Source organism: Cyanistes caeruleus, chromosome 14, assembly GCF_971803275.1.
Source record: "Cyanistes caeruleus chromosome 14, bCyaCae1.hap1.1, whole genome shotgun sequence".
Lineage (NCBI taxonomy): Eukaryota > Metazoa > Chordata > Aves > Passeriformes > Paridae > Cyanistes > Cyanistes caeruleus.
In genome coordinates, this window is record NC_141714.1 from 12,747,705 (window position 1) to 12,773,010 (window position 25,306).

The following is a 25,306-nucleotide window of genomic DNA, read 5'->3' on the forward strand; positions in this document are numbered from 1 at the left end:
TGCTAAAAAACAGTCATCCAAACAGCTGTCTCATTGTTGCTTGTATACAAAGGCAGACACAGTGGGAATTTCATGCTCCTTTTTCTTCTTGGGATCCACAATGTGGCTGTACCGTTCCCCTCGGTGGCGTTCCAGGTAGGGGCCCCAGTTCGCGGCAGGCCGGCAGCAGCTGACAAGGCGCTGGAAAGCAAAACCAAGAGGCATTTCATGTCGTGCTTTAGTCCAGGCTACTTTTAAAACTCAGTAAAATTACAGCTCTAGATAAGTACTGCAAATCAACTGATCACCAAAGTTGTTTAAAATCATTCCAAATATCTTTGCAGTCAGTGGGTTCTGGACACTGAAGTCAAAGAACAGGGAAAGCTGTGACTAACAGAACAGTTTGGGAAAGCTCGCCAAGAGCAGAATAACTCAGATCTGTCACTTGCTTCTGTGAGGAATGGGAGGCAAAATTCCTGAAAATTATATGGGGATAGAAAGAAATAGAAATTCTTCAGAGAATTTAAAGCTGGAATAGCAACAGAACTGATGAAAAATCTCTCTTGAGTGGTGTGTGTGTACTCCCAGAGAATTAGACTTTATTTTCTTATCAAAACATGATAAGAAAGGTGCATGTGATGCACCTTTGAAGCAACTACCAGAGATAATGTTTTGGTCCAAAACTCCAGTTGAAAAACACATCAAAGTAGTATATGTGTTGGAGAAGAAAGCACAGATGGTCTTAACAATACCAAAGAAATTAAGATTTGAGGCTATGACAGCAGGTTTTTTGCCCTTACCTGAACAAGGTTTCCTTCAGCTTTAAATATTTTTACAATAGCAACAATAGGAATCCAGATGACACAGAAGATGATCATGCACCAGCCAACAGCAGTTCCCCAGGCTGGGTATAACACTGAGCCATAAGTGGGACTTGAAAATGTGGCCAAAGACCAGATCAAAATAGCCTAGAAAAAATGGTAAAAACAATAAGAGAGAAAAGCAAGTTTCTAGCAACATTGAATTTTCACTGCTTCCAAGTTGGTTTAATAAAAAGAAGGGCTGTCTACAAGTTCTGCACAGTTCCATCTTGCTTTCTGAGTGTGAGAACAGTTGTGCAGGCTTTGGTGTCAGTCATCACCAAACAGCAAGACTGAGGGGCAGGACTGAAAAATGACCCTGAGGTGCACTGAGTATATCTCTATTTAAACATAACTTGATCTCTGGGTTCTTTTAAAATCTTATGTTGGATAATACATATGTTGCTGGCTTAGTCCAGTACCTTTCTCTATATGTTTTATGTATTCCTGTGCTCCATTATTTACAGCAATACAGGAAAGAATCTAAGATAATAAATTGGCAAATACTGCTTCAGAAATTGGATCATTTTAAGCAGCATTTTCTAAACTATAGTCTGGTCAGATTACAGGTAATGTGCTGTCCAGAGTGACTTGTCACTGCTCCTGGACTGGGGATGTTAATAAATTCCGTCATAGTAATATAATCCAATAATCTACACTCACAATCAGAAGTACAGGAGTAACAAAAACCAGACATGCAACAGGACATTAAAAGGTCTCAATTAGACAGCAGAACATCTGACCCAAAAATGAGATTTCCTTCAAGAGGCTTTCAAACCAATCTCAGTCTAAAATTAAGATAATCCAGCTGCCAAGGCAGAGAATCTAGCTGCTCTGTTAGTCCTTGGGAGTGTAGACCCAGCTCAGCAGTAACTGATCTCAAGTTCCAGCCTCTCCCGGAGAGGATCAAAGGAGGAGGGAATGTATCAGAAAGCAGAGACAGCCCATAGTTCACTTCACTGGCACAGCTATGCCCCATCTTTATACACAGAGCCTGGGCAGTCAGCCCTGAATTGTCACACAGAAACCTCTCCAATATTGAGTTACTAAGTTCTGTCATCCAGTCATGAGCACACACCATTAACAGCATAGGAGTGATGCAAAACCAGCATATTCTCCACCACAGCCAGAAAAAACGGCTCTTCTTTCCAATCATCATTTCAATGTCTTCAATGAACCTGTTTCCTCCTGTTGGAACACAATCATGGGACTTACTGTAAAGCAGGTACCTCTCTTGCAGCTGGGGTTACTCAAAAGTGATCAAAAAAAGGCAATGATCAAGGACAGTTTATCCAGTTCTGCATTAATTATTACAGGGTTTTTTTATTGTATTACTATTCAGATGGTTAACTTCTAAATTCTCTATTGCAGTTTTTAGTATTTAATATCCCTGGCACTGCTTAATGCCAGGCTGGATGGGGTTTTGAGAAACCTGGTCTAGTGGAAGGTGTCCCTGCCCATGGCAGGGAGTAGGGTCTTTCAAGTCCTTTCTATCCCAAAACCATGCTGTGACTCTATGATATACACTGTTCCAGGGATTGCTTAGTTTAATTATATATTTTCAATGCAAATAATTTACCATAAATGTAGACGATGCCTATTATCTCCAGGACAGCTGAAATAAGGATTCCCCATCCAGCACAGAAGTGATCTATTAGGTTAACCCAATAAATTCCTGCCTGCAAAACAAACATTAGAGGTTAAAAATTGAGTAGTAACATATTTATGCAAATAAAATAAGATGCCTTTGTTGAAGACAATTTAACTAATCACAACTCCGAGTTTTTAAGTTCACAGTTCTCCAGGTCTCACAGATTTCTGAATATTATTTTCTTTAAATCCTTCTATGTAAAGTTGAAAAGCACGTGTAACAAAATACTACAGATGCTAAAATCAAGATCTATGTATATGCAGAGCATACACAAACAGCTGAGAGCAAGATTTGAATTTGGAGCTTACAGGAATAAAGCTGGTGCTGAAGTTTTTATACTAAGCTACAGCAATAGCTGTACCAGTTACCAGTTCTGGGAAGTCTATCCTCCTACATGCACAACTTCTTTACGGGGTTAAACATCCCACATACCACAGCTTTAAACACCAGCATGATTGCAATAGCAGGATCACAGAGTAGGAATCAATTTCTGAGCCATTTCACACTCTCGTGTACTAAGTCCCTTGCAAGCTTCCCCGCCACCCTGTTTCATAACTTATGTACTTTGCTTGACCATACAACTCACTACTCACCACAATTACCTCCTTCACATTCTCAGTCCAATTACACACATAAATCTGCATTTCTAGATGGAGTAATTGCAGTGAACCTTTATACTCTTAAAAGCAATTGCCTCAAGAAACTTTACACAGTATACTTAAAATTCCTTTTCTGTATGTCTATTTATATATATACACACAAACACAGGAGAAGTAACCATGCAATCTACAGATGCTCAGGAATCAATGGGTTTTTATTATATGAATAGGCCATTCCTCAATTCCTGTCGTGTTTGGTAGTGAGTTCTGAACAAAAAGATCCCATCAGCATTTATTAGCAGTACCCAGTGTGCTGTGGACATATTGTATGCATGTACTTGTGATTACACAAATTCCTGAGCTGAGGAAAGATAAATCAGTCTAATAGTTCTAAAGGCCTTCTATTTAAAACCATGTCTCTGTTCAAAAATCACAGAAAACTTTAGGTTCCTCAAGCTTTCCCTGAGAATTTCTTACTTGCATACAGAAACAATGACAAAATTTAAGGGTCACTAAGACTGATCCACAAAGACAGGAACAATGGGAAAGGTTATTTTGATTTGAGTTCATCACTTGCAGCATAACTAAACCCAACTACCAAAAAAATTTAATTTCTTACCTGAGTAACACAGATAAGCCCAAGTAAAAAGAGCAGGGCACACAGACCTAGGGTTACAGGCAGTCTTAATTTTCTCATCACTCTGGGAGATATATCTTGAATGGTGGTTGTAAGTGTTTCTGCAAAGGAAGAAGTAGGGAGTTTGAGCAGCACAATCAAGAAAGATAATGGTCATTTGAAAAGCCATGTGTCACTTAAAACCCCACTCACCTATGGTGGCAAACTGGGAGTCAAGGCCCAAGAGCAGGAGCATGAAGAAAAACAAAAAGGACCACAGAGGAGAAACTGGTAACTTGGAGAGAGCCTCTGGGTAGGCTACAAAGGCCAGCTCAAACCCTGGAAAGTAGTGGAAAGAAGGAGGTTATTGTCATGCCTTGGCCAAAGCAAGTCCCAATACCAGCAGTGTGACCATGAGCCTACCTGAGTCCACGACCTCTGAGACGGGTCTCTCGGACACAAATGCCATGTGTCCCAGGATGGAGAATATTGCAAACCCAGCAAATATGCTGGTGACACAGTTGGTCACACAAACTATTATGGCATCTGAGTAGCAGTTGTTGTGGAACCTGTTGTATGAAGACAAAGCAACAAGCCCACCCCATGCTACAGACAGGGAGTAAAATATCTGTGTGGCTGCATCTTTCCAAACCTACAGAAAGAAAGAACATGAGAATTATTTTATTACTTATAGTACTTATCATAAACATTTAAACATGTTTTCATAATCATATCAATATCATAACATTTTAATTCATTCATTCATAAACATTTTAAACATGTCCTTTTTTGAAGCTTAAGGGTATTTTTTTTTCATTCAGCCTGTATATCTAATCCTATTTCATATGGATTTTAGGGAGGATAGAATATAGCACACTGGTGGTTTTGCAGTCTCAATCACAAACACCATCTCTATGATCTCCAAAGGTCACATCACAAGCATGTTGCCAAATACTTAAATCTTATTGGGCCAACCCTGAAGAAGAGATTCAATTTGTTCACATAGGTGGGTTGTTGAGATATGAATCTTGGAACAGAGCCAACAAATAAGGACAACCAGGACTGGCTGCAGGAGTGAGAGCTTCCCTGTACCCTCCCACTTGTGTGACCCAGACACACCATGACCCAGACAAACCACTTCTGATGTAGACCCTCAGCTAGTGCCAAGTACTCACATAAGTACCACAAATAAATATCACTTTGATACGCTTGCTTTTGATAAAGCTGCAATAATAATCCAGAACAAAAAAGTCCCGGCTTTCTGTGCACATGGTGCCCTTCCTGGTCTGCCTAATCACCCAAGGTAATTTCCCAGGCAAGGCGTGGTCTGAATTTCAAACTCAGGGATCCCTTCAACCTTAAGGTAAAGTCCCTTAAAATTATCAGCAAGAACTTTCTCAGCAGGTCTTGCTAAGATGAATCTCCAGCATGACCCCCAAGAACTGTTTAGAGGCAATAGCACAGTTGTGATCACCAGTGTGGCAGGGTGGGGAAGAAGAAGGTGACTGTCTTTCAGTTTGGAAGTAGCTGGAATAGGGGCTGGGACTTCTTATACAACCAGCTGCTGATACAAAATACAGGGCAGGAGCTGAATGGACTGGACTGGACATGACTGGATAAAAAAGAAGCAAGCCCACATAACCAGGGAAGTGTGACACACTTCTGGGGCTGATGCTACTTCTCACCTCTGCCTCCATCAGCTTGGTGATGTTGGACTGGCTCCCAATGTAGTATTCGATGCCGTCCAAAGCACCTTCCAGGGTGGCACCTCGCACCAGCAAGATGAGCAGGATGACATATGGGAAGAGTGCAGTAAAGTAGACAACCTGCAGAAGGATGGGCAGGGACACACATTAGGCCTGAGGGGATCCACAGACCTCCATGCAGGAAGACTGGACAGGCTTTAGGCTAAGGTCTGGTACAAAAGGAAAACAGGCAACCAGGGAAGTGAACACATGCCAGCCACCAAACCATCTGGCTTAGCTGGTTCTGAAGCTGCATTCCAGCAGAAGCAGAAGGCCCAAGCCACATATCCACATTTCAGATAGCACTTGACCAGTTTCAGAAATGCATTTTTCTAACATGATTTACTGCTATAGCAAGGTCTGTACTCAACTACCCCAGACATCTCTTGCTAGGTAATGCTTCTAGCAAGTGCAATCTGAAAGCCAGGGAAAATTAGGTGACTGGGGTGGAATTATCTCCTGAGGAGTTCCCTGCTATTCCCCACACTCCTTCTCCCACTCCCAAAAAAAAAAAAAAACCACCCAAAAATTAAAAGAAAAGTCACTGCTCTGGAAGCTTTCTTTACAGGAACAAGGACTTTCAGATTCTCTCAGACACAGACCTATTCTGTTGTTGTTGTAGCACAATGGGACCAAGGCCAGCAGGAGAGTTATTGTCACACAGGCTATATTCAACAATACTCTGGTTTCCTGAGTCTTAGTTTCAGTGTTATGAAGACAGGTAATTGACCCAGTACTACTGGTTCCACCAGGCCAGAGCATTGCACCATCACGTGGCAAGTCTGACATTTCTGAAGACCTCCTTCACGCTTGCCTAGAATGGACAATCCTCTCTGCTTTTCATCTGCCTTGTTCCTGCCCAGCTAGATCCTTCCTAGTCCCACCTTACTCTCCAAAGAGGATTATCTTTGTGCCAGAAGTGACAACAGAAAGAGCCAACTGCCAGGAACCCAAAGAACATGAGATTAAGAGGAGCCATGCAACCAAATAACTGAGGCTGGGAAAGCACACATAATCCATCCCAAAGCACTGAAACAAGGGCAGAAAGCTCCAAATAGAAAGCAAAACAGGAGACATCACACTGAGCAGAGGAAAGCAGGCAGCAAGGAACCAAAGAAAGGCACAATGACAGAAGGAAAAGGAGGGGGAAAAAGTCTGTGCAGAAAAGGTGAACAAAAGAACAAAGGCAACTGAGGCTGAAGAAGTAAATGATGGAGATGCAATATGAAGGTGAGAAAAGAGTATAAGGAGGAAGGAACAAAACCAAGAAAAGAGCCTCCGGTGAGGAAGGATGAAATTCAGCCTGCCTGAAGTCAACAAGAAAAACTCCAGACAACTTGTGGAAATGGGAGCTCAGCAGAGACAGATTCTGAAAACAAGCATCTATGTACCTGTCCCTAAAAATCATTTCAGCTCTTGGGAACAAACAACATTTCACAATCTGGCAGGAACCTGCACACACACATCTGCTCACAAGACCTGACCTGTATTGTCCAAACATCTCAACCAGACTGGAAGTGCAAAATAATCACCGGGTGTTCCCAGGGCGTGTGCCCATGTGTGCCATCACATGCACGCTTCCATCACGCAGCCCAGGCAACTGCTAAAACTCAGCTGGAATCACCGGCATGACAGCAAGATCCCAAAATACAGGGCAGCCTGGTGGAGTTGAGGCCCAGGTGTTAAATAATGGCTGTGTAATCAGCACCTTACTCATATTTTATGTAAGTTATGAAGCCGAGGAGGAGGAGGAAAGCAAAATGCTGAGCCCAGCAGAGGGGTGTGTTAGGACTGCATCCTGCCTTGTGCTAAACCTCCCTGGGTCCAACTGACATTGGAAGAGCGGAATCAGGCCAAAAGTCATCTCCTTGCTCTTCCTAACATACCTTTCCAGAAGATTTTATTCCTTTAAACAGGGCAGCTGCAACAATAATCCAGGAGAGGAGGAGGCAGAGCGCCAGGTACCACACGATCCTGCCGGTCTCGTCCAGCCCACTCGAGCGCTGCAGGGTCACTTTGCTGAAAGCACACGATGCTCCCGTGAGGAGGGTGAGCAGCACACACACCCCTCCTCTTCAGCTGCTTCTCAGGACAAAGTGAGCTGGTGTGTGCAGCTATGATGAGGCTCTGCAGCCTCTTCCAAGAGTGAGCAGTTAGAATTGCGTGATTTGCATTGAGAAATTCTATATTTAACTGCATTTTTCACCTCTTTTTGAAGCCTACCAGCTCTCATCTCTCCATACATCTCAAGTAAGGCCCACCTAAGATATTCCGTGTTAATCATGAAATTCTGGCAGGAAGAGCCCATAAGAATCAGTTTCCAGCAACCCAGGGAACATGAGGCAAATTGAGACCATGGGGCTATAAAGAAATGGCAATTTCACAACAGGCCCACATTCAGAATAAGGTAAATATATTTTACACAGTAACTCCTGAGGGAAAAAAAAAATATTCTATACTACAATAAAAGATGCCAAGTAGTGCCTACCAGGACTCCAGAGAAGAGGACTTCATTAAATTGGAGGGTTTTTTTCAGTTGGTTAAAGGTTGACTCACTTGCTTCTCTTTCTATACATAATTTCTCTTATAAAGGCCAACCTTATCAATTAAATTTTAAGTCCCCTCTCTAGTGATTTGCATGTCTGTGTATCTTGACTAGATATTTTTCTGGACTGCAAGACAAAAATAAAAGGAACATCCAAAACCACAATGCATAAAAAAAACTATTTTTAGTAATTTCTTTAAAGTATTTACTTACTTCCAGTATTGCTCACTGGGAAATTGCACTGGCTTGTAGTTCATGGTGCCATTTAAACACGTGAGATTGTTGCTCGTGATGAATGTGTAGTTTGCATGAATGATTTCCCCATGCAAGGTTGCATTGCAGTCGCTTACTGAAATCAAGAAAAAGGAATCAATGACACTGGGATGACTGTCATTAAAAAAAAAAATCAGCCCAATAGAGCAAATGTGTTTCCTAAGCAATAACAGCTTCAGTTTGCCTGCTAACAATATTTAGAAACAAACCTGAAATGCCACTTGCAGCTGTGACTTCTCTACTTGACTGTAAATCAAACCACCAAGAATCTGGTGTGCTCGCCACATTTTACTTATCCTCAAGAATACTTACAAAAATCAGAACTGAGCATAGTTAAAATTGTGGCCTTGGTTACTCTATGAAAGCTTTCGTCCCAAACCAAGGTGACACATCTGGTACCTGGTATTAATCTTACTGTGGCAGAGGGCTTATTAGAGTGCTTTAAATATTTTCCTTGGAGCAGGGTTGAAGGAATGGAAACCGGGGTTGGGAATTTTTTGCCAGAACATACAATAAAAAGCACTTTATCAGCATTTACTGGAAATTCTTGTTGAAGCCTATTTCAAGACAGCTTCTTCAGTTCAGTTTTGTGTTCCCCAAAAACTCACAAATCATGTGCTGAAATATTTTTTGTTTTGCCAATAAATAATCACTAACTTTTTGTTACATAAGACATCTTAGAAGATATTTTAAGGTATATGATTGAGATATATTTACATTAATACTGTAAACAATGTAATCCATCCTGATCTTGTCCCTGTTATTTTAATAATCACTGGTTACCAGGTAGGACATTTCCAGCTGCTAACTGCTAATTATCTCACCGAATTCACCTTTTGCCTTAAACTGGTCTGATACTGGTGAGATAACAAGTGTTTGTCTCTACAACTGCTGCCAAACACAAGAACAATAGTGTGGAGATCCGTTCTAAAGAGTTAATGAAGTGTGAAACCAGTGCCTCAGCGGTGCTCAGGATTACCATAGCCACAGGGAAGGCAAGGGGCAATGAAAAAACCTCGTTAAAATTACTGCAGTGGTTTGTCTCATGGAAGGAAGGCATTTTTTTGCCGTGAAGCCTGATGGAATGGGAATGCAGTATTTCCAGGGATTGTATGTACTAGGGAAAAAGTTGACATTTTAAAGGAGAAAAAAAGGATCCAACAAGGTGATTTCAGCCACTACTCTGTGGATTTCCCAAGCACCCAGAACTGGTGGCCGGGAAGTGGATAAGCATCACTCCTCTGTTCAGATGCAAAACTCCAGGAAGGACTTTTGAAGCCACGGGTAGCTGTCTTGCTCCTATCCTTTCACCCAGAAAACAGTCCAATTGCCAAAAACTATAATATTAAAATCCGCTAAGAAAGGTACCTATTCGTGTCTTGCTGCAGAATTCATCTGCCCAGGAAAAGCAGTCTGACCATGGCAGCACTTTTTGAAATGAGGCAAATAAGTAGTAGAGTGAATAAGCAATGATAACGTTGTAGTAGATAGTCACAAATGTTGAGATCATGACCATTGTGATGCCCACTCCTAGGAAAGAAGATGTTAAGACATTAACATTGTTAAGACATTGTTATTAATGAGAAGAATGATGAGTTTGTCTTTACAAACAAGCTGTGGGTCAGTTGATAAGATGTAGCTATCAGTGAGAGACGACAGAAACAATGGGATGGATTCCAGTAGAAGATCAAAAAGGCACTGAAAGAACACTATGAATTCCATAAAAGTTAAGAAGGGATTATGCATTGGGGGTGGGGGGGGAAGGTACCCCAGGTGTCAGGCGTTCCGGGAAGCCTGTACCTCTCAAGTACCTCAGCCTATGGGGAAAGGGAGAAGGGACAAGCGGCCGAGAATTAGGATAAAAAGGAGGCTGCGCCCTCCAAAAATTTCAGAGACCCCAGGGGAATGCCCCATGGCCTCTCCCTTTATTCGAATAAAGAAAAAGGACTCCTCTGTCTCCTTTTTGGACATAAACCTCTGGTGTTCGTGGATTAATTTTCCTGACATTAACATTGTTGAGACATTGTTATTGACATTACTATACTAAAACACAATGTCCTAACCACCCCAAAGTCTGGTTGCTAAAAAAACCCCACCAAAACAAATAGCCTGCACTTGACTTTTGAAAGAAGGCTACTTGGGAAGAAGTTGAAGTTGGTTTTTGTTTGGTTTAAAATATTTTTTAACAGCAAACAAACAGTGACATTTTAAACCCATGAAATGACGGATATGATCCAAACTGACCCTCTCAAACATGATTTTGAAATAAGTTTGAATTAAGGTCGTAGAAAAATTGGACTATTTGCAAAGTCTAAAGGAGAAATTCAGTATTTTGTTCTCTCCCCATTCAGAGGGAAACTTAGTAAAATAAAACAAACTGTACTAGGACTGCCCAAGCCTTTTTAAAGATTCCATGGTAATGAATGCTTTAAACTACAGTAAATCTTGCCAGTATTACTGTTCTCCCCCTTGTTAAAATGAGTTTTGTTCTGTGAGTTAGGGAAAGTCTGACAAACTGTACCAATCATCTTAGAAATGATATTTAAGTTTCTGTCTTCACAGACACATAGAAAATACACAGAGTTTAAAAACTTTAAAGATAAACACACTGCTTTCATGAAAGTGTCTTGTGCTGCAGAACAGAGACTGGCAAAAAGAGAAAACTTTGGGGCAACCAGTTTCTGTAGGTGACAAGCAAAATTCTTGTTGCATCAGAAAGAAACTTCCTTGTTCCTACGTTAACTCCTCTGGTAGATCAAGACAAACAAAACCATTGCATATTCCTTAACACCCCAGGACTGGGATGGACAGGTGTGAGTAAAACACATGGTTGATTGTTTCCAAACAAATCTCCCTATGAAATACAAACCCTCCCGGACACAAGCTACCACTACAGCATGCAACAATTTCTCTTATCTCGAGAGGCACCTCACTTTACAAAGCCAGAGTCTAAGCTATTTTATCACACCAGCAGATGACTCCCAAGGCAGCTGCTGGATGATTGTGCACACTACAGCACAGAGCACCCAGACCTGTGTGCCTGTGCCCACACTGGTAGCCAAATACAGAATTAATCCACCTAACACAATTGCCTTGCAAGCTACACTGGATGTGAAGCATAAAGAAACAGCAATAAAGTCAGCTTGTAAAATTTATTTTCAATCTGTTGCACAAGGTCCACTGGTTGTTTTACTGAGGTTTTCCCTCACACAGCAGAACAGGGATGTTTCATTCTGCCTGGGCAGCTGGAGTGAGGCTGATGCGCTGCTTAACACTGGAAGAATCATTGATAAAACATTACATAACCAATAACCTTTTTGGGGAAATCTTTACTCAACGTCTGTTTATTAACTGAACAACGAGGAAGTATATACCTGGAAACACAACACTGACCCTGTAACACTGGGAATAGCTACACGCATGTCGGTGTCTCAGAATCAGTAACTTCATGAAGAAATCATTAATTCACAACAGTTTATTACTGGAATAAAAAAGATTTCAGGAAACATAATAAAACCTACCTTGAAACAATGGTAGTATTCTCCAGATGGAAACTGGCCCTAGACTGGCAAACTGTCCCAGGGAACATTCCATGAAAAATAAGGGCAAGCCGGCTAATGCCAACATTAGAGTGTAGGGTATTAGAAAAGCACCTGAGAGAAGAAGGTGAAAAGCACAATCACACAGAGAAAGCAAGGCATCTTTCAGCATATACCACGATATAATCACATTTTATACTCCCCTTTCCCCCCTGCTCAAATACCCCAATGCAAGGGCTTTTTTTCAAAATAGAGAGATTCGTTTCTAAGTCCTATTTTCTATAAGACTAAATAGTACCTGCAATGAAGAGACACAGACTGTCAGAACTGCTGATTTAAAAAGAATGGCTTCTTATAGAAAGTAAATTAATTTTCCAAAAACTTGATGAAAAGCTTTTTGAAGATGTGCTCTAATACAAGCAGGAACAGCGCTCAGCTGTGGGCACCACCAGCCTTCTCCACTTTCTATTTAATCTTACAGCTTTTAACTTAAAGAGGAACAGAACCATTCCTGTGTGTACTTAGCTGTGTTTTGCAACTGCCCTGTTAAGCAGCTACTGGACATCAAAGCATGAAGATTATTTTCTATGGTTGGCCGAGTCCTGTGTCAAACATCTCAGGATGGCTCTTGTTCAAGCCCATTTAATAGTGCATGCTAACCTGATATCAGTGAGCACCCTGTTCTGTGAAAGGGACTGGCACTTCTTTGTTTGTGCACAGAAGACAGGGAAAGCGAGAGCACAGGTTTCATAAACACAACACGATATCCCTGCAGGAATCTGTCCTCATCACTCTCAGTGAATTTAAAGCAATCAAGGACCCAGTTCTGCAAGGAACTGCAAATACCTGATGTAATTTCACGAAGCAAATTGTCCCAGAGAATTAACTGGATTACCCCTGTGTTTCGAAACAAGGATGTAACAGTTGCCTTTATCAATCATGGGCAAGGGGCACAGAAAAGGATGCAAGCAGCAGCACGAATGTGCTTTAAATGCAAAGTCTCTGCTGCAGCAGATAAAGGAAAAGATCTAGTCCAAGGGCCAACATCACAGCTTATTTTGTTTTTGCAATTTTCTTCAGCAAAACTGTAAGTAATGCAAACCAGCCAATCTCAAGCCAATAAAAATTCTGTTCTGAAAATGCCTCCATATGTTCCATGTGCAGCTGTGTGGGCTGTGCTGCCTTTACAGTCCAGAATTTGACTTCAAAGACTGTTAGGGCAAATAGGAACATATAAGTAAGTTCTCTGCAGTTACTATTTACACACTCTTTAACTACCAGTGGTAGCCTGGCAAGTAGATAAAGCTCTGGACTACAAGCCAGTGAGGCCAGTGCCTCTGCTTGGCTTTGCCACTAGTTCATTGTGTAAGCCGGTAGAGACGCTCTCTCTGTCTCACACTTCCCAAGTGTCTGATCTGGGTAATTATTGAGCTGGGATAATTATTCCAGCTTAGATTGTTTGCATGGAAAAACCAAGCTGCAGAGGGGATTCAGTTGTTCTCTATAAACATACCAGGTATGGTATATAACAAACTTACCAGGAGGTAAGCACTGGGGATGGAGAATAGCTATTTACACAAGTAGAGGATTTTGGCACATGACAAAAAGGTACGCATTGCTTATGAGTAATTCAGAAGAAGATGGAATTCTCAGATAGAAAATTTGCAACTCAAACTAAATACCCTTCTCAGCTAGTACCCATAAAGCCTCTTACTCTCCCATGAGTGGGGTCTATCCCAGTTCCCAAGGTGATGCTCACATCCAGCTTTGACAGAACATGCCCAGCCTCAGAGCTGGCCCTTGCAGCTTGCCTTCCTCTCTCCTGGGGATAGCAAGGTGTGCCCACCCGACCCTGCCATTCAGCACAGGTACCTCCTCCATTCTGGTAGGTGAGGTAGGGAAAGCGCCAGACGTTGCCCAGGCCCACGGCATAGCCCACCATGGACAGCAGGTAATCGCTTTTGCTAGACCAGTTGCCACGCTCCGAGTTCTCATCGCTGTCAGGGGCATCTTTTTCATTTGTCAAATTGAAGTCCTTGGAAGAGAAGAGGGAAGGCTTGTGGTCACCCACAGGGCAAGAAAGACAATCATATCCTCATAGTCATCCATCACATTCTCTGTCCAAATACGCACCTTGACATGGCTGGGCAGCCGCAAAGGGTGGGCATAGCCAGCTGGGCTGCCAATCCAGCTGCTCGCTGGCAGGACAGCACAGACCTGTGAGAGAGGGTCCCACCAGAGAGTCCAAACACCTCCACAGACAGTTTTGCCTTACTCCTGCTGTAGTCCTTTGTGCTGTCAGCTCCTGGGGGCAGCTCCAGGAGACTCCCCTGTTCTGCCCCTGCACATGCCCAGATGCCCCCATCCTGTTCAGATGTTCACATCGGCACACACCTGTATGCCTACTTTAAAAAAACACCTGTCCTAGTGCCTTTCACACATGCCCAGGTGCTCATCCCACTACCTGTTTGGATCTCACCTACCCAAACAACTTCATACCTGCCCTCAGCTGCCAACCTACCTGCACCCTGCTTGCCGAGTGCCCTCTACCTGGGCACGTCCACAACCCACCTGCTCAGGTGCACCCACACTTGTTACACCCTCTCGCACCTGCCCGGGTGCGTCCGGCCAGCCTCCCCCCGCCGCCTCACCTTCTTCTTGCCGCAGGACAGAAAGCCGGGCAGGCTGAGCATCCCCATTTCTGCCGCCGCCGCAGCCGCTCCGCTCTGCCCGCGCCGCCCGCCGCCCGGCCCTTTATCGTCCCCGCTGCCGCCCGCCCCTCGCTGCCCTGCCGGGAACCGCGGCCCCTGGGCTGCCCCACGGCCCGGCTGGGGCCGCCCCTCGCAGCCCGTGCCCGCTTCCCCGCCCGCTGACCCTCCTCCGGCCCCGCGCCCACTTCCTGGGGAACACACACCTGCCGAGCCCTGCCCGGCCACCTGCCCACTTCCCCTCCCAAACACCGCCTGCTCTCCGCACGCTCCATCCCCGCCTTGCCCCGACCCACTTCCCCTGCCACCGACCTGCCTGGGCTCGCTCCCCCAGTCACGGCTCTTCGGCTCTCGTTGCACCCCTCTCTGTCACCCACCTTCATTGCTAGCGTGTCCCCCCCACTCCTTCCCCTTTCCCTCCTCTTCCAGTGCCTACCCACACGTTCTCCTCCTTGCCTTCTACCTCCAGGCTGCCAGCTCCCCACCGAGCTGGCCCTCACCTGAGCAGCTGGCCCCGCTGGTCCCCGTGGCTCCCCCGGAGCCGCTGCTGCCTCGCCTACGCTCCCTGCCTCGGACACCCCGCTCCAGCCCTACCTGCTCCACGCTGGAGGCCGGGAGAGACGCAGGAAAGCAAAGGGCACAAGGGGCTTAAACGCTATGGAAATTTCAGCTTCTGAGCACACCTTTCAGGTAGAGGCACAGAAAGGGCAGGTCATAAAAGCAAAGTCATCTCCAGAGGAGGAATTTGAGCAAAAGGACTAAGGAATCTTCTAAAGCACTTCCTGGCTTCAACCACCAAGGCAGCTGTGACATTTCACCCTTTAGGGGAAGGGATGTCACAGTGACCTTCCCCAGGCATTCCATAAGGTCACACAGAACGACGCTGGTCAAAGCACACTCTGTGTAGACATAAGGAGACACAGGGCTGGCTGGTTGTTAAATTGCTCTCCTCTATTTATAAATGGTCTTTTCCATGGCTCTTTCAGATCCACACCTTGACAAATACCCTTTTCTGTCCAAATTAGCTGGACTTATCAATTAGCAAAGTGCTACCCAGCATGTCTCAATCTAGCCATAACTAAGAGGCACACAGAGTGTGTGGGACAGCATCTGAAAGGTGGGAAGGTAAAATAAGATTGTATTTTATCAGCCTGTGCAGCAGGTTCTCAGGGAGACTTCTATTTTAGATATTGGAAAGATGCCAGAATACTATTATCTTTGGAAGAAAAAGCAAGTACAGGTGTAGTGTTCTGAAAGGACAAAGGCTTTGGGGGAAAATAATAAATAGAAATTAAAGAAAACACGCCTTTACAGGCTGCCTGCAAATTTGGAATTAAAGTGGCCAACCTACAACACCAAACACTTGAAGCTGGTTTTCTTTGGAGCAATACAAAACTCTATCAGATCAAGGACACACTGAGAAATTAGCCCTTATTCTTGTATCTTTCTGAACTGTATGTAAACTAAAGGAGACTTTTTGACAATCCTGATCTGAGATAAGAATTTGAAATAGAATGACAGAATGTGATTTGACTTTTGAGTTCTGGGTAACCTCAGTATGTGTGGATCACTATCTCACCAGGAAACAGAAACTTGCCAGTGAACAATTCTGGGCCTAACAAAAGCTTCAAGTTCTCTTCCAAGCTCATGATTCAGAACTGATAAGCAGCTTGTTTAGAAATGAAATGACATTAAAAACAACCTGTTAGCTAGAGCCTCTCCTTCCATACCAGGATTAAGCAAATGTGCTGCAGAGTCATCACCAGTGTCATTCCCTCTCTGTTACTGAAGATGACTAAAAGTAAAACTATACTGGAGGGAACACTTCTCAGATGTGTTTTGCTTCTGACCATGTGAAAGTTTCGTTTGAAATGCATTTTCTGTATCTAAAGGAGAAAAGTAAATAGCACAGCACAGGGATAAATGCAGGGGTGAGCAGTGGAGAGATGAGTATCTGCAGAGAGGATTGTGCCTGAAGCAGGGCTGTGTGTCCCCTGGTAGCTATGCAGCTGAGCAGCACAGCAGCTCCTCTTGCATTCGCTAGGGGCTGAGTCCATCAGGTTATCCCTGAAGGCTGGTTCCTCACAGCCACCCACCAGCCAGTCAGCCCTGGAATGGCTCAGCTAGGAACACAGAATTACAGCCAACCAGAGCCAGTTTGGCTCCACCATAGATGAGATATCCCATCTCCTGACCAGCAGTCTAACTGAAATCATCTTTCTAATTTGGATAGCACCCCTGGATTACTATCAATTCCACTGACTGAATCTTCTGTTAAACCAATGGGGAGAAAAATTAATTTAAAAATAAATTAATTATAATCTTAACATGTTGAGAATACAGCAAACAATTCTGACATTTCCTAGGAGCAGTGAGATACCCGTGTTTTCCATTTGGTTGCACCAGTGCTATTATCAGATGTTGGGTATTGCCCTTAGCTAACACAAACTGCAGTGGTGATACAGCAGATTGTGTTTGATGTGCTTATTTAAGAATATGATGAGTAAATTCTATTCTTAACCTATATCTTCTGCGATAGCAGTGCTTACTAATATTGGCACCTGGCACACACATCCAAAACTGATTCAGCAGACAAGGCTGGGGCTCATTTACCTCTCCCCTTCCCAACTGGCATGAGCCAAAGACCAGAAAACCCGCTTTGCAAATCAATTCAGAATGCACTGAATCCTGGCAGGCCAACACACACAGACCAACCATCCAACAACAAAAAACCCCATACTGGACTTCAGGATCTTAGGAAGATGACCTAAATCATTTACCTGTCTAAAAACAGCATGTAATTACTCTCATCCAGAACTCAACAGCAATGTTACACCCTTTAGAGGAGGGGATCAGACAAGACTGCTGTAAACTGACAGGTGAAGCAAGGCAGTAAACTTAGAATGTTGGCTCCTGCAGCTGCAGAAATTATCTTCTCCTCTGCAGCTTAACAGAATCAAGCCCTACAGTTCACATTTAAATCAATGTTTTCTGCCTAAGAAAACATCAACCTCGATTTAAAGACAAAGTGATTAAAAGTGAGACAATTTCCTTGGTGTTGAACTGACCTACAGGCAACTTAGACCAAACCTCTACCACTAACTTAAAAAAAAAGTACCAATCATTGGTGTGGTAGCCCATGAAAGCAAGGCAGCATTGTCTGTCTGGTGAGAAATGTCTTATTTCACAGTGAGCCTGCTGTAAGCAAGGTGGAAGTGTCTGTCCAAGGGGGGCAGGTCAGGAAGTGGCCCCTCTGCTTAGAAGGCAGAATGGGGAGGTGATGATGGTGCTGACAAGGACACAGGCAAATTACAAAGGGAATGGTTTCTGCAACAGTCATTTGTGACTTCAGAGAGGTCCTTGTGGAAGCAGAAAGGGTTTAGAGCAAAACACAGTGTGGGAATTACTGACTGAAGAGGCCTCATGCCAATACTGGCTTGCCTGGTTCTAATGGTCCCCATCCAAGAGTTTGTGCAACCCAGGTATGAAGCAAATTTTTCTCCCAACTCTGCCAATCCCTTCAGGGTGATGAGGTTTTGCTCATGGGAAAAGGAGTTGACATATTATATATCCTTTCTGGATCTATTTTCCTTTATCAGTTTTTCTTTTCTGCATAACTGGGATGTTCATTGCTGCTGCTCAACAGCCACCAGGACACACACATCTACTCAGTATGGATCTCTACCCATGAATTTGTTCTCATTAAATGGAAATCCTGGAAAAACTTGGTTCAGAATTTCTAAAGAAAGGGAACATTGAAAGTTTTCGGTAATGTGTGATGAGTTTGGTTCACTAACATAATAGTAAATAATACATTCTGTTATGAATTATGCAATCATATTAAAGACCTGTATAGGAAATATCTCAATGAGGTGCTTAATCTGATTTTCCTCCAACTTCAGGACTTTTGGATTCATCTCTAATGCCATCTCAGAGGTGAGAAATGCAGCAAGGTCACTCCTACTTGCCTCTCTGTCTGCTATCAGAACCCAAAAGCAGCTGAAACCTTACTCATTTATCTCCTCACAATGGGACAGTTGCAAAAACTACAAATGCAAAATGCTTAAGGCCCTCAAAGTAGTGCTCATAGTATGGGTGGTGACTTGAAACTATATGGAAAGCAAATTTGCCTTCAGGCCTTTTCAGCAGGTTGAAGCCTGCAAATTATTATTATATGCAGTAATCAAGTTAGCGATGGGGAAGTTTTACATATGCATGTAGGAAAACTTACAAGGCAGAAATTAAATATATGAATAAGAGCTGAAAGGTTCTGCACTTTGCCTGGAAGATTTTGCTGTTCCATCCACTCAAGAAGAAGCCATAGGTCTCCATCCACAAAATTAATAAAGGTGTTTTCATGACTCTTAGCAAGATGGACAGTTCTGCATCTATGGTACACTAATCTCCACTTTAGTTGATTTTATTCAAGAATTGGAATTGCTCCTCAATCTCTTCACCCTCTGACTAAAACTCCAGGATAACGTGGTCTTTCTTGTAGCACTGTCTCTGTCCAGTCCCTGAGAGCTCATTAATCTGCCAGAGATTACTGAAGTTGCCATACAGGAAGAAATGGTTGTTCTCAAACACTAAGCTCCATATAGAATAAGGAGAAAAGCAACAAAGAGAGGACTAAATGGTGATAGAGGTCAAAGATGTTCAAATCACACAACCATCTGAAAATCTCTGCTGAAATCCAGACCTGCAATAGAGTTATCAAGGCACAGTGAACAACAGCATTTGTGGCCCAGGGCTCCTAATTCCCCCAGTTCTGCTTCCCTTTTTGGTACAGAGCATCTCAGTTCCCCGGGGATCATTGCAGCCTCGTGCCAAACAAACACCCAGGCCTTTCCAAGATGCATCAGGCAGGTGTCACTCTACCTGCCCCCTCCCTGACCATCCTAGAGGCAGGTTCCAAACACGTTCAACTTGTCTTTGAGCAACTGAAACACGGTGTAAACACAAAACCTCGGGTATCGCATGATGGAAGACGTAACAACAGATACAACGAGGAAAAGGGAAGAGATAAAGTATGGGAAAATGAAAAACTGGGAGCATGCAATTATCAAAACTTAATGATCAGGGAGCACATAGGTGTCAGAATGTAATGACTTTCCTATTAGGAAATATTTCAGAGGTGGGGCCAGTAGAAACTAAAGAGTCATTTTTAATTGAGTAAAATAAAGCCTAGGAATGAGTACAGTAGTAATTTTCAAATATGCTGTACTGAGTTCATCGATCTCATTAGCAGTTACATTTTTAAATTCTTCCCCAGCACCAAGTACCAAGATTTCTGGCATTCAGCACAGCAAAGAGATGCTGGTAGGTAGTTTTTCTTTCCCAACCCCCCAGTTCTATACTTTCTTGCTACTTGCTAAAAAAAAAAAAAAAAAAGCTTTTCACAGAAGATAACATAAGTGCATATTCTTGAGAAGCTAACAGAAAGGCTTTGAAATACAGGTATTGGCTATCACACAGCAAAAAGAAGACCTTTCAGCTCAGTCCTTTCCTTGAGGTAATTTTACATATTGACATGCAGTCTTGCTATGTGATAGCCAAGAGAATTATCTTTGTGATTGTCCTCCTTCACAAAAGGACAAAAGCCAGGTTGTTAGTCCTGCCTGATATCTTTGGAATGGAAATACCTCCATCAACACTTTCCTCAGTGTGATACCTGTTCCTGCAGGTTAACAATTACTCTTAGAAGGAGCTCATCCAAGTCAGTGGGGCTTCTCACGTAAAGAAAAACAATCTCACAGCAAGTAGCAATCCCATAAAGTCACCTGTTGCAATAACGCGATTCTGAGTCCAAAACGAAAAAGCAAGATTTGCAGGGACACTAGAACAATTACTTAGCTGAGCATTTTCACAATTTGTAAAATTTAGAAATTTGTAAAATTTCACAATTTGGGGGGAAAAAAAGGCATTTAAGTAATATTTATTTAAATACTAGAGGTGTTAATATTCTTCCTTCTGCTATCGAGATCTCCTACAATTCTTTTCATCATTAGACTTAGAAATCCTTTCTAAAAGAAACTAGTCCTTTTACCTTGTTTCAAGGATGGTAGCAGAGGTACCAAGTATTTAATATAGTCAATATAGTATTTCATATAGTCAGAATTTAATAGGCTCAAGTATTTAACATAGCACAAGTTTAGCAGAGGGCATGAGGACTGCAGTGGTCACAAGCACCAGACACCGTAATTTCTTTAGCTCCACCACAGGACCTCCTCCCCTCTAAAATCAGGGAGTCCATTTGTATTCCCCTTAAGCAGGTTAGAAAGCTGACCACCCCAAAATACTCCATAACTGCCTGGGGAAAAAAAAGTTTTAACAAAAAACACCATAAGTAATTTTGCTATCCACAACACTCACCCTGCTTGCCACAAATCTGGTGACTCCCCTGGCATTCCATTCCAGGCCCTCAGGCTCTCTCCCTGTGGCTCAGGCTCTCCTAAGCAGCCCATCCTCACAGCCCAGACCATCCTTTTCCCCTGCAGTATCAGGAACAGCCATATCTGGCCCCAAAAGCCCAGAGAAGGGCTGGGTGGAAGGGATGTGAAGGCAACTCCCTGCTTCCCATGGCCCTGCCATTAGCGAGGCAGCAGTGGCAACACCTGCTCTGGGGTGGATCCTCTCAGCACACTCTCAGCTGACCCAGCAGCCAAAGAGATGCCATTTTCTAATGAAACACTGATTTAACCAAGCCTCTCAGAACTCCCAACGCTGAGGATTTTCAGGACTTTGCCTGACTTGTTGTGCCTAAGTCAGGGCCCACAGATATTAAACGTGTCAGGCATCATCTCAGCATGAATCTTCTAGGATTACAGTTTTGGATTAGTGTTCCATCTAATTGCCCCTTTGGACTGGTAATTTATTTGGGGGTAGGGCTGAAGTCTCTATCAGACTTCAAGGAGTCTCAGTATAGAAAGGTAAGTGGCTGAGTACTGACCTGATGTGAGGTCTCAGTGCAGCTGTACCCCTGAAAGGTGAATTGCTAAAATCATTAGTATAACCAATGCCAGCAACCTGCTTCCACTAGGTTACAGCTGCTCTGTAGTGCAAAGGGTGCCCACTCCTACAAACATTTTATTCCAGAGGGTAAAAAAACTACACTCCACTTTCCTGAAAGCTGAAGAGTAGTGTATGAAGTTTTACACTTATTTTTATTATTCTTGAAGGACCTGCATTTTCTGTGGCTGTTTTTAATGTTCCAATGAAAAAACGTATTATTAAAACATGTGTTTTTTCCTTAAAGCTGGGGCAATTATATAAAGGCTGGTATCTGGCATATCGACATTTGGCACTCATCTGGACACCTTTGGATTGTGAAGCTTTGCACACGTTTATACAGTCATGAGTTTCTTTGCATAATCTTGGTCTGGCGATCCTATAATCTCCCGCACTTCTCATTACAAACTTCTCCTTGACTGGTAAACAAGGGAGTAAAGTTTGAACAGGAGTGCAGGAAGGCAAAGTAAAGAAGTGCACTGACGTCCTTCCCATGAGGTGAAGCAAGACACAAGAACCTGTGTTTATGCACTTGGCAGGGAACACCAGGACAAGTCAGAGAGACTGCTGAAAACAGTGGATGGAGCAGTCCCTGGAAAGTTACCTATACACTGTGATGGAGGAGACTGGCTGTGAGAAATGCTCTGGTTTGTGATGACACTCTGGGTGTGATGGCAGTACAATGCCCTGTTTCTTTTCCTCAAAAGCTGACCTCTCTGTTGGTTTGGTCTTGGTTTTTTATGAAGAGTTGCAAAAGCTGAATGAGAGAACCAGATTTTCTGTCTGTGCTGGCAAATCTCCAGGACTGTTCCACACAGAACAGAGCAAATGCAACTGCTTTCAGGACTATATAAAAATGCCCTAAAGATTTATTGCTGAGTCGTGGTACCAAGTAAGAAATTAAAAATAGTAGCAAGAGTTTACGCAGAACGCAGAACGGCTACTTCAAACCCAAGAAAATTGTACAGAGATTGTATTTGTTTGCATTTCCAGATACACACTTTGCAGCCATACCTCCCACACCAGTACACATAGGAGTATTTGCCCTGTTTTAGCAGCCTGAGGTAGGAAGTTAAAACACATTATATTTTCAGGCTACTGAATAGAAAGGACCCGCCTTGATAAAAGAATTTAATCAAGTAATATGATTAGATGATTTAGTCAAAGCAGATCCTGTCCTACTGACATCACATAACATGATAATTTTCCCAGTTGTACAGTGGAGCACCTGGAAAAAGTCCCAGGAAACTTCCCTCCATTATTCCACCCAGTCCCATGCATTTCTAAGTTGATAATTCAAGGCTTAGTACAATCATTCCAGAGCTCCTGCAGTATGGAGAAAATTTGAAACAATGATTTTTGGGTGTTCATTTTCATTTAAAAATTGATGGTTGATGTCCAAAGCATAAGATTCTATGTTTATTGATCATCACTTTGCAGAATTTCATTAACTAAGCACATATCACTTCCTTGTACACATATTTCAAGGTAGCATTTAATTTAGGACTTTCTGGTGGTAGATATTAACCAAAAGGTGAATTTGCAGAATTGTTCCCAGTGGTGCTTTTGGTACCAACAAGTGTCCAGCTTGTGGAAGAAATGCCAACCTTCCTTATACAAGATTCTGTGGTTACAAAACACTGCTGTGAGACAGGGCTTTGTTAGTTACATGAAAATTTGCTTTCACTTTGAAATGAGGGGTTCCTTTGCTGTTGTTATTTTTTCATTTGCTCCCTGGAAAGTGAATGTTGATGTTGGAACATAGTTCCATTTAGAAGGAATTGTTCAACACTGAACTTGATCACCTCTATTCTGATACACGTGCATGGAAACAGAACAAAATTTGCCTGAATCTGAATTTTCCTAGGGTATAAATCATAGTTGCCTTCTTTACAGGGGCACTGAGGAATGGCCCCAGGTATTTCTGCAGCGTTAAGATGACACTGGTACTAACCTAGGCACTGGAAATAAAAAGGGCAACACATGGACACAAGTCCTTCCACCAAGGGCTTAATGCTGGCTGCTTTCCTTTTCTGATGTTTCAGTGCTTCCCATGTCTTGGTTTTTGCCCATATTCAGTGTGGCTTTACAGGCTAAATTACACAGCTTTGTGTCCTTCCTTTTAGTGTCCTTCCTAGCGAAGTGAGTGTTGAAGCAGGGGAGGAAACATCGTGGTAGAAAGTAAAGCCAGACAAGAGAGCTGTGTTTACTCCCCTGCTTAGCCAAGAAGACATCACATTTCTTTCCTTTGTATTCAAATTTCATGCACTTGGCACTTACTCTGGGTATATATCCCTGAAATGCTAAATAAATAGATATTTTTATTTGTTAACTTCAACAAGGTTACAAGGAGGTTGATGGTGCTGTAAAAGAAATATTTTCACATCAAAGACTAAAAGACTACTAGTGATACGAGTTCCATCAGAAATCCTGTTACATTTATCTTGACTGTTTCCTAAGGTTTTCCAGGGTTCACTTAATGATGAATGTTTTCTCCATGGGCACACATTGGCTGATGAAGTGGATGTGGATGGTGGAGAAGAAACTGAAACCTAGAGAATATTTCCATCTGCCACGCTAGCAAATAGATTTACTGCTATGCTGCTGGCTGTTTATATAAAGATTGAGGTCAGGTCCTTCCTTATTTGCCTAAATCAAGGCCAGATAACATCTCTACTAGTTTGAATATTTTAAGCACAATATTTAAGGACATGGACACTTGTTTTAGGCCTTTCGTTTAGAAAGATAATGATTGCAAACACAAGAACGCAATCACCACATGGCACTCTGAGCAAGGTCAGGAGATTCACAGGCACACTGAGGTCACAGATGATAAAACAGACTGCAAATGGCTAATTTGATAGCTTTGCTCCAAAATAGAAAGGATATTTGCCAACTTGGCACCTGGATCTTCTTTACCAAAAGAAAGTATCAAACATTCCTATTACAGGGTCAGGAAAAAAGAAGTAAATGTTTCTATAAAAAAATTTTAAGAGTGGATGATCTGCAAGGGTTTATCCTAGTCAGCTTCTTTAGTAGGAAGGGTCACTGTGGTGTGAGAAGGCACAAAGCAGGAGTTAAGAGACAGGCAGATCTAGGTTGTACAAGCCAATATTCTGTGGACAGTAGAGTCATTCCACTCCTCTCATAATGATCAAACCTCAATTTAACCTGTTAAGGTTTTCCGCCTGCTACTCCATATAGAGCAATTCCACAATCTGACACCTCTGAAGACAAAAGGTACCTTTAACAATTGTACTTGTCCTTATTTAACTTTCTTTTCCTCCTTTGTTTTTCCCCTCTTCTCTCCTTACCTCCTGTCTTCCCTTTTTGCCCTTTTCTATTGGGACCTGTCATACCTCTTCTCACTCTGGATTTTCTAAGGTAAATACACCAAATTCCTCTAGTCACATCTCAGTTCCTCTGGTCATTCTGATATCCCTTCTCTGCACATCTTCCAGTCTGGATTAAGCTCCTTTGAACACGGGTAACCACAGGCAGGGACAAAGAGCAGGGAGGGCAAGGATGCAGGCTTTGAAGACAACCTAAGCATCCTGTTTACATGAGAATCCAAACAGAAGAGGCACATTCTCTCTCAAGCCATTTGAAAAGCTGTTGATCCTAGAAGGGTGATAAACTAGAACCAGTAAATCTAAAGTCTTTATCAACTTAATACATTTATTTATTAAGGTGTTTCTTTGCTTACTGTTTGAAGGTAGTTTCCCACTGGAAACAAAACAAACAACTATATTTGCAAAGGATTAGATCATAGTAGTCTGTTTT

The 25,306-nt window shown here is 42.7% G+C and overlaps 1 protein-coding gene and 2 long non-coding RNA genes across 11 annotated transcripts in view; 2 read left to right on the forward strand and 1 right to left on the reverse strand.

The window, feature by feature from the left end:
* SLC6A14 (solute carrier family 6 member 14) lies at positions 1-21,171 on the reverse strand. Of its 9 annotated transcripts, none has more exons than XM_086850221.1 (15): positions 20,888-21,171; positions 13,941-14,024; positions 13,680-13,842; positions 11,790-11,921; positions 9,637-9,798; positions 8,209-8,344; positions 7,337-7,469; positions 5,391-5,531; positions 4,129-4,357; positions 3,919-4,044; positions 3,709-3,827; positions 2,419-2,518; positions 1,918-2,027; positions 780-947; positions 1-180 (listed from the first exon to the last, which is right to left on the reverse strand). In XM_086850221.1, the coding sequence occupies exons 3-15, from the start codon at positions 13,747-13,749 to the stop codon at positions 31-33; spliced, it is 1,776 nt and encodes a 591-aa protein (XP_086706347.1). In that variant the 5' UTR covers positions 13,750-13,842; positions 13,941-14,024; positions 20,888-21,171; the 3' UTR covers positions 1-30. The 9 variants fall into 9 exon arrangements, with proteins under 9 accessions (XP_086706347.1, XP_086706342.1, XP_086706345.1 ...); XM_086850216.1 differs by lacking the exon at positions 20,888-21,171 and adding an exon at positions 15,110-15,369; XM_086850219.1 differs by lacking the exon at positions 20,888-21,171 and adding an exon at positions 15,199-15,350.
* LOC111928644 (uncharacterized) overlaps positions 17,926-25,306 on the forward strand; it is a 12,957-nt gene continuing 5,576 nt past the window's right edge. The window contains exon 1 of the long non-coding RNA XR_015276196.1: positions 17,926-17,997. This is a non-coding gene — a long non-coding RNA (uncharacterized LOC111928644). The remainder of the gene's footprint in view (positions 17,998-25,306) is intronic.
* LOC147650565 (uncharacterized) lies at positions 21,172-24,621 on the forward strand. The gene is made up of 2 exons (XR_015276197.1): positions 21,172-21,444; positions 21,771-24,621. It is a non-coding gene; the product is annotated as an uncharacterized LOC147650565 (long non-coding RNA).

Excerpts from the sequence above, each read along its gene's own strand:
- SLC6A14 (XM_086850214.1), bottom strand. The coding sequence starts at position 14,506 with ATGGGGATGCTCAGCCTGCCCGGCTTTCTGTCCTGCGGCAAGAAGAAG. Across the intron at positions 7,470-8,208 it reads CCCAGTGAGCAATACTGGAA|CAAAGTGACCCTGCAGCGCT; the intron begins GTAAGTAAATAC and ends GTGTGCTTTCAG. Across the intron at positions 2,028-2,418 it reads AGGCATCGTCTACATTTATG|GAGGAAACAGGTTCATTGAA; the intron begins GTAAATTATTTG and ends GTGTTCCAACAG.